This window comes from Pseudonaja textilis, chromosome 1, assembly GCF_049901715.1.
Source record: "Pseudonaja textilis isolate UNSWEBS1 chromosome 1, rPseTex1.2, whole genome shotgun sequence".
In the NCBI taxonomy this organism is placed as follows: domain Eukaryota; kingdom Metazoa; phylum Chordata; class Lepidosauria; order Squamata; family Elapidae; genus Pseudonaja; species Pseudonaja textilis.
Window position 1 is genome coordinate 227,034,768 of NC_141990.1, and position 9,038 is coordinate 227,043,805.

Consider the following 9,038-nt stretch of genomic DNA (forward strand, 5'->3'; position numbering starts at 1 on the left):
CAGATGTGAGAAAATGTAATATAAAAAGCAAAAGGCTACATATGAAGAGATGAAATGAAACAGTGGAACCAAAGATGCAAGGATACAAAGATTTGGAAAAGTCTAGTGAGCGGTGTTTGTGTAAATCACAGCGTTTTTCTTTTCTATCTCCTATCTTTACTTTTTCCCCCTAATTCTTTACTCCTTTGTACACTTGATATGAAGTTGCCTAAAGAGAGTCATGTTATGGATATACAGATATAAGAAGTTATTACACATTAGATCAACTTTGAGGAAAGCTAAATGATAATTTAAATTATTATTGGCTGGAAATACTGGAAATAATACAGAGAATGGAGTCACTAAAAGAATAATAAAGGAGGAAGAAATGAATCATGAAAATTAAAATTTAGAGAAAAGAGATGCTTCAATGTTAAAAGAATTGGAGATGAGTTAAATCTATTGGTCTATAGGGGGATATTGTCACAAAAATATATCTTTAAGCAAACTAAAGGTCAGCTAGTGCAAAAGTTATGAACCTATGAGATGAAAATGAAGAGACGTATTGATACAATATAATTCAGAGAGAATGTTGTAAAAATTTCAAGTATATATTAGCTACAATCTCATTTCCAAAATTCACAGCCACACAATTCTATGCAGTTCATCAAATTTTATTACCATAATCACATATATGCAATTGCTTCCATCAAGTCTGAAAGTTAGTCAAATCTATTTTTAAAAAATAAATTACAGATGAGCAAGAGGATAAAGTGCTTAGCAAAACTGTTTTGTTTTCCATTACATCTCCTGCATTCTATTAATTGATACCCAGTGTTTCTTCTTCTCAACCAAAGTGGAACAATGAACAAAAAGGAAATGCCTGTTTCCTACACTTTCTGTAAAATTAAAAGATTATTAAAGAAAAGGATCTGGATATGATGGAAGCTACAAATCCAAATTCCTGAGAAGGTTGTCACACTCAATAATGTAGGTAGGACATTACTTCATTTATTCCCCAATATAAAAAAATGCATAGTGATTTGGCTATTTAGTCTATAATGCTAGTCAACTGCCAAGCAGTACCAAGATCACAAGTTCCTTAGGTCAAACAAAATCATACAGCAATTGTTCAAAGGGTAGTATATGGACTGAAGAAGTCATGGTAAGTCTTGCTTGATGTTATGAAATCAAGAAAGTGCAAGTTACTTAAGTGTTACGGAAGAAAGAGGAGAATCTAAACAATGGCAGATTTTTTTTAAAAAAAAATTGCAGCATGGGATAAGGAGCACTTGTGGACTTTGTGGAAGCTCTCGCCACAAATTGCAAAATGGGTGAACGGTGAGCATAACAGAGCAGAATACTTTTGGCCTTTGGTGCTGACCTCATCCATTGCTGTTAACGCAGTTCTATGAAAAAACATGCTCCCTTAGGCTGACAAGGGTTCTCCAAAGCTTCCATATGGGGACACCCAGCAGCAATCGTTTGGTAATCTGCAGTAGCTACGAATAGGTGAAGACTCTTTTTCTTTTTTTCTTTCTTTCTTTCTTTCTTTCTTTCTTTCTTTCTTTCTTTCTTTCTTTCTTTCTTTCTTTTCTTTCTTTCTTTTCTTTCTTTCTTTCTTTCCTTTCTCTTTTCTTTCTTTGTGGAGTTAGCAAACATACTATTATTGTCAAGGAGGTACTTCCTAATGCCAAGAGAAACTTTAGACTTCTTTAGAAAGCATGTTTTACATCAGAAAGGCTTAACTGATTTCTCCATCAGATTCTTTGTAAGAATACAGGTATATAGAACTTTTTAATATATTCTAATAGACTAAATTAGAAAACTACACACATATGCATACACACTTCCCTACACAAAACCAGATCCAGGTTGCTGTCAATTAAGTCTTCCTTAAAGAGCTTAGCAAGCACAGTGCCATGATAAGAGCTCTGGGTCTTTGTATGTACTGTATACTATGGCTTGAACTGAATGTTTGGTCAATACTGATTCCATTAAGGCTGCCTACCATCACTATAACTTACAAACAGAACCATAAGCGACGACCTTCCTTTGCAGCTCTTAACAGTATTATTCCATCATTTATTACATCAGTGTAATGCTTATGTATATATGTTTCTCAGGATGACCCTCCCCAATTTTCATCTTGGGGTTCATTAGCTAACAAGACATCATTTCATCAGCCACAATGTAAAATACTGCCTGGAAAGCTGGTCTAATAAGTATGGCCCCGAGGGGGAAGATGTGGTGGCGGATACCCAAAAGATGGAGGATATGGAGGCTGGGAGGGAACAGGGAAGCCAGCCGCTGCAGGTTGAGTTGGGTAAGGACACTGTGGTCTTCCTCCCGATGGGAAATAGGGAGGCTGCATAGGCTGAGGAAATCCTGGTGCTACTGATGGAGCCCTGAAAGAAGGCTGTGGATACCCTGGACCAGAAGACGATGTTCTGGATGGAGACCAAGAGTACCCGGATGAAGCCAGATCCCCTGCCTGAGGCTGGGGTGCTGGATTACTTGAAGGAACAGATGGGTATCCAGGACCTGAGGGTGGTTTATATGGAAATGGGGGCTGAGCACTTGGCTGAGAGGAGGCACTGTGTCCCACTGCAACTGGTGTTCCTCCAAAGGGGCCTGGCTGGAGAGCCCCATAAGCTGAAGGGCCTGTTGGAACACAAGGAGATAGACCATAAGGTAAAGGAAAGGCTGGTTCCCCAGCTGAACGCTTCTGTGGCTGCTGATTTATAGGTCCAGAAGATATGTGGGAAGGAGACTGGTTGTCTGCTGGCTCTGGCAAGGACTGAGATTTTTGCAACACTTCTTGAAGTTTTTCCACTTTTACACGTCGTAGATGAGATAACTTCCTCATGGTAGAAAACTGTTCAAGAAATGTCTCCAAAGGCACCTCCCCCTCCAGGAACTTTTCAGCCATCATCTGGAATGAAATATATATATATATATATATATATTAAAACAATGCTTCCATCTGCATCAAAGGGAACAGACAGATAATCCTCAGTTAACAGCCACTTATTTGGTGACCATTCAAAGTTGCAAGAAGTGGTACTTGCAACTAGGCTTCATTGTCCCAGCATCCTCATGGCCCCGTGGTTATGATCTGGGCGCCTGGCAACCAGAAGGTGGCAAAATCCTACAGTCACATGATCACCCTTTGTGGCCTTCCCTGCAGGCTCTCATAAGCAAAGCTAATGGGGAAGCCAGCAGAGAAGGTCCCAAGCTGCTTGTCTCCCAAGCTAAACGATGTGGCATTGCTTAGCAACAGAAATGCTACTCCCAATTACCATCAGAAGCCAAGGACTGCTGCATTCTAATTCCCTGGCAATAAAGACTTCCATACCCAAGATATTCAAAAAACCCTGAAAATGGTAGGATAATGCAAGGAGAAAACTAATGGTTATTCTTCTCCAATAGAGAAAGTGAAATGAAGAAGCTTAAGACCTAAGTTAAACACATGAAGAATTTGAGTAAAAGGTGCAAGTTCTGTCAATTTCCTTTCATTCCTAAATAATGCAGAGAACATATTTCCTGCTATATTTTAATCTGTGCTCCATTTATGCTTAGGTGACTAACCTCAATTAACCTTCCAAGGCTAATTGCTTAGGTGAAACAATCCCTCAAAATAGATGAAACAATGAGATAACAGACTATTAAACACTTTCTTTTGATGCCTTCACTGAATTTACTTGAAAACTAATTGGATGCTATGCACATAGTGAAGGATCAAAAGCTGGTAAAAAATACTGATTTATTACAAGCAAAATACCTACCAGATCCAAGGAGGAGGAAGAAGATGAGGAAATATACTCAATTTCTTTGATCACTAGCCCAGTGGAATTTTCAGGTGCAACCGATACCAATTTCAAGGGTAAATAAGGGATGTTTTTAAGGGCCATATAAAGATCACAGGTATATGCTTGTGTTGTATAACAAGGACAAAATGTGGGAAAGACTGACTTTTAAAGTTCAATTTCTGACAATAAAAACAATTAAAATCATTTATTCCCTCTGGAATTTAAATAACAGACTAACCTCAGATTCTTCTTCAATGTTGAGTCCTTCCACCTTCAGAAGATTTAACAGGGTATCAGGCTTTGTTGCTGCCGAGAATTGCTCTGAGAAAAAAAAAAGACACCTAAAAATTAAACAAAAATATCTCTGTCTTCTTTTTCATTTCAATGCAAGCACCTGGTCCTGTACATATACAGTACATGAAGGCTACCAGCTTCTAAAAGAAGAATTCTATTGCTTTAAGAGCTAGTGCCATGGAATCTGAAACCATCACTAAGAAGGAAGAAGGGAAGGTGATCAGTTAAAACTAAAACTCTATTACAAGTGCTGTGTTTGACTAACCAGAAGGTCACTGACACTATAATGCCGTGCAGGCTTGACTACTGGGGTTATCAACAAATGCATCCAGATGAGAAGATGCCAACCATATCCTGTTGCCATTCCACGTCCCAAGATCAAAATGAAGGAAATGCACACACATACAAAATCTTGGCTAGAGAAAGCCTATTGGCTAATTTTATTCCACCTCTATCCCCATCAGCCACAGTCATCTGAAAATTTACCCAGCTTTGACTTCTGCTCCTCGCATCGCTCTATCAGTTTCTGCAGATCTTGATATCTGTCAGAGAGGTTTGCACGTCCTGTTTCCAGGGGTTCCTGGAACTTCAGGTTTTGCTCTGCAAGACTACGATTTGTGGCCAGAGCCATCTCCCTTTGCAACTGTACATTTTGGACCTGAGAAATGAAATGTCAGGCAGGTAGAACTCATTTTAAAAAATGGTTTCTCTCTTCAATAACTTTCATGTACATGAATGATTACCTCATTCGACTCCAATGCCAACCGTTCAATCTCTTCGGAATTTTCCTGCAGTTCTTTCAATTCATCTACAGTTTTGTCCCTGAAGGTCTCCATCTTTTGGGAGGGTTCATCAATTCCTTTGGGATTAAGAGAAAAAGATGATTAGTAATTTCATATCATCATCTAACCATATTTGGTTGCAGGATAATTTGCAGTTTAGGGAAGCCATATCCACAGGCAAAAATTATATTGGAGGACAGCCTAGTAATTACTCATCCTTTCTCCAGTTTTGCATATTAATGTGAAGGGTAACTTTACATATAAGTGCCAGACCAATAACAGAGGGTTCTGTCCAATAGGGCACGTTTTTGTAAGTATTGTATATGTAGGTAAATACATCATGCAAACTACTGCATTATTCACCCTAAAAGAGGGACCAAAACAACTGGAAATAGATGCAAGGAAGTATACTTTATACCTCTTCTTAAGGGTAAAAAAGCAGAAATAAAACCAGTTGTTCGGGAATACAATATGCTAACCACTACTTTACCAAAACTATTAGGATAAATATCTGTATATATAATATGTTCTTAGTTTTCAACGTAATTTTTAAACAAATATTTAAGTAATCTTCTCTTGTGCAGAATCCTTTTATTTTTAGAGCAAAACAAATTCAATATCTTTTTCACTGAATTTCCGATTATTGCACAATTGTAAATGTACAAAACTATCGGCATTAAATATCACTTTCCTGTTCAAAATAAATACATCTTTATGTCCCTTTTGAAAATTATGGCTTCAAAGAACATCCTAACAAGTAAGAGAGATTTTTGATTCATTATTACTACTCACTGACACACAAAGCTTATAAGTCAGACAACTCTTGGTTTTTCAGCAGAAATCAGAATACATTTTTCAGCTTCTTGTTACTTTCTATTATTTTCCCATTGATACGTGTAAGTCCTTTAGTGTCATTGCAGCATCTTTCCAAACCTTATTATGGTTTAATAAACAGCTTCTTTGTACAATAAACAGCTTCTTTGTACAATAAAAATTACACCAAAGCAACCAATAAAATTTCCAATTGTGACTGATCCTGGACAAAGTGGAGTTTTGTGATCCACTAGGCCAGACAATTTGATGTTTGCAATGTGTAAACAGATTTTGAAAACAAAGCGTCTTCTTATTCTGTTTCCACTGTTTTTTAAGCAGCTTTCCTCAAGCTGCATATACAGATAGTCTTCAACTTATAATTATTCGATCAGCAACCATTCAAAGTTAGGAAGGCGCTGAATAAAGGGACTTACAGACCTGAAGTTATAGCCAAGAAGCAAGTCGCTATAGTTATAGCCAAGAAACAAGTCACTGTATCTGTTAAGTGAACCATGTGGTTGTGGTTGTTAAGCAAATCCAGAATATCCAATAGGCATTTATTGCAATTTTCCAAACCAGCAAAAAACATTGCAAACCACGGTCACATGACTGCAGGACATTGATACTGGTCATAAATGCAAGTCGGCTGCCAAGCACCCAAATGTGATAACATGACCATGGATGGAAGTCGTAACTTCAAGGCTGGGTCATAAGTAACATTTTTGAAGTCCATCGTGACTTTGTACAGTCATTACACAGCCAGTCATAGGTTGAGGACTACTTGTATAAAAATATTTTGGCAATCAAAATCATTGTTACGAAGCATTAATTTCAGAAGGAAATGGCATGAGAAAAGGAAACTAACTACAGAAAGAAAAAAAAACCCTATTGTAGCTACAATGTCTTTTAAAATAGCAAGGAAATTCAATCATGGAACACATATAGTTTAGTCTCTTTTATTTAACTCCAATATCTCAAGCTCTTATAAACCAGACAATTCTGGTAATATATATTCTGGCTGAATATATATATTCAAAACTGTCTCTTTTATATGTCCTGTTGCCCATGAATTCTGTCTGGTTTACAAGAGCTTGAGATATTGAAGTTAAATTGAAATATTTATTAAACTGATATTCTTACTCTCTGCTACTGATTGTTCTACCTTTGGTTCAAACAAAATGTTTCACAGACTTGTTTCTGAAGAGTCACCATCAGTATCTGCAAAAAAAAAAAAAACAAGTTTGTATTTGCTTTTATGGTTCCCAAAGTGAATACTAAATACTCTCTGGCCAAGGAGAAAATATAAGTAATGTTTGGGTTGTTCTCTCTGTACTGAACACTTATTTTATGAGTAACACTAAGTTTATGAGTAACAAAGAAAATGCTTTATATATAACTTGAAAATAAAAGTGTGCTTCCTGACAACTTGTTTGTGCACAATATAATTAATATTTTCAGGAAAATGTGTAAGTCAGAAATAGTTTTTTTAGATCTTTTTTGAATAAATATTTAGCTAACATCCCCAGTTCTTCTGGTATGACATTTAACTATTAATAACACTATTTTCCCACTGCAATGAAAAGACTCTTGGAGGCTTACACAGAACACAGATAAATCTTTCCTATTATAAAATTCCATAAAAACAACAAAAATGAAAACCCCCAAACATAAAAATATAAAGAACGAAAATAGAAGTTAAAGATAGGATTAAATCAGGACAGCGCTTTCTCATATATAATGATACAAGTACAGGGCCATTTACTCCTATTTATCAATGCCCTTGACCGCAAAAAGAAGTTGTCTAATTGGAAAAGAGGCGCCTGTGAAATCATATCCTGTGCAAAGTATATTTCAGATGTATCAGATTAATCCCCTCTAAAAGGCCAATAATATCTACTGATATGTCTGTCATCTTATAACTTTGAAAGCTATAAAACTGGGAATAACTTTCATGGCACATTTGAGAATAGCAAAAGAAGAGGAATCCGTTATCAATTATCTGGAGGAAAAAAATGACATCTGCAAAACTTTAATTTCCATGGAAGTTGCTCTTTATACCCTGAAAGATACGTGAAGCATATACAAATACCTCAGAATGGTGCCACTGCCAAATCTGAAGTGCCCACCTGGGGTCCAACAGGGATGAAGGGCAGATAAATTTGATGCTGAATGAGATAAATGACAATAGAATTCATCACAAACTAAGCAGAGTATTATAGTCCCTCTTTCACTATATTTTTAGTGACAAATTACGGTACAATAATAAAACAACTGGCACACCTCTCCCAAACTAATTAATACACTCAAAAGAACACAATCACCCACCCTTTTTAATGGGAATTAAACATTTACTCTGGAACCTGTTTGGCCACTGATATACTCATGTCCCAACCTTATGGCCTCCCGATATGTTGCCTTACACAGCAATCTACTACAATCCCCATAATGTCCAGTCAGCCCGCCCAACCTTAGGAACTGCATCTGGAGGACCCCAGATTGAGATTCATTTTAAACCCGACGCTCCTGCGAAGGGTTTCCCTCCCCGCCCCCCCACCGCCCCCGACTCAGCCCCAAGGCTCCTGTCACAAGGGTGGAGCCTTCCAGAGAGGAGCGGAACGAACGCCGGCAGCCTCCCCAGCGCGCGGGCTTGGCAGGGGAAGCATTGTTCTCCCCCCTGCCCCCAACCCCGCAGGGCGGCGGGGGGGAGAAGGCACCGCGCGGACACCAGCGACCCTCCACCCGCTGAGAGCGACGTTCCAAAAAGGAGGGCGGGGCGGGAGAGGGGGCTTCCTCTTTTCTCGCGAGAAAGGCTTTAAGCGATTCGCCCCTCTGACCATAACGGTGTACCTTGGGAGAAGCCGGGAGAAGGAAGAAGAATAGAAGAACGTACTATAAAGCCATCAAGTGAAGTTTCCGGGAGAAAGCCGGAAATTGCGTCCGCTCAATGGTCCGCTCAGGTTACTACCATGAACGGGGAGGGGGGTGTTGATTCAACGTTTCTTATTATTACCCGGAAAGGAGATGGTTTAATCCGCTGGTAAAGCCAATGAACCGGCGCTCTTTCGGTTGGGAAGCCTTTGTGTCTGTCAGTTGCATTGTGGCTTGCTACCTGCGAGAGTCGAATTAGACAATTTGACAATTGATCTCTGTCCCGCGGATCTCTTGTCTTAAAAATAGAGGGGCTTGTTAAAATGCAATATAGATAGATAGATAGATAGATAGATAGATAGATAGATAGATAGATAGATAGATAGATAGATAGATAGATAGATAGATATTCCAATATACGTTTTGTGAAAGACGGTCTTTTTGCATTTCATGACACTCTGATCACATTGTTTATTTAGCTGCTGTCGAG

General features: G+C 38.3%; 1 protein-coding gene across 7 annotated transcripts; it reads right to left on the reverse strand.

The window, feature by feature from the left end:
* Window positions 1-1,610: 1,610 nt before the first annotated feature.
* Window positions 1,611-8,635, reverse strand: VPS37C (VPS37C subunit of ESCRT-I). 7 transcript variants are annotated; one of them, XM_026720121.2, is made up of 7 exons: window positions 8,528-8,635; window positions 7,770-7,845; window positions 6,843-6,898; window positions 4,829-4,944; window positions 4,572-4,743; window positions 4,030-4,112; window positions 1,611-2,914 (listed from the first exon to the last, which is right to left on the reverse strand). In XM_026720121.2, the coding sequence occupies exons 4-7, from the start codon at window positions 4,919-4,921 to the stop codon at window positions 2,198-2,200; spliced, it is 1,065 nt and encodes a 354-aa protein (XP_026575906.1). In that variant the 5' UTR covers window positions 4,922-4,944; window positions 6,843-6,898; window positions 7,770-7,845; window positions 8,528-8,635; the 3' UTR covers window positions 1,611-2,197. The 7 variants fall into 7 exon arrangements, with proteins under 7 accessions (XP_026575906.1, XP_026575903.1, XP_087776944.1 ...); XM_026720118.2 differs by having other exon boundaries at window positions 6,821-6,898; XM_087920818.1 differs by having other exon boundaries at window positions 8,571-8,591.
* Window positions 8,636-9,038: the final 403 nt, after the last annotated feature.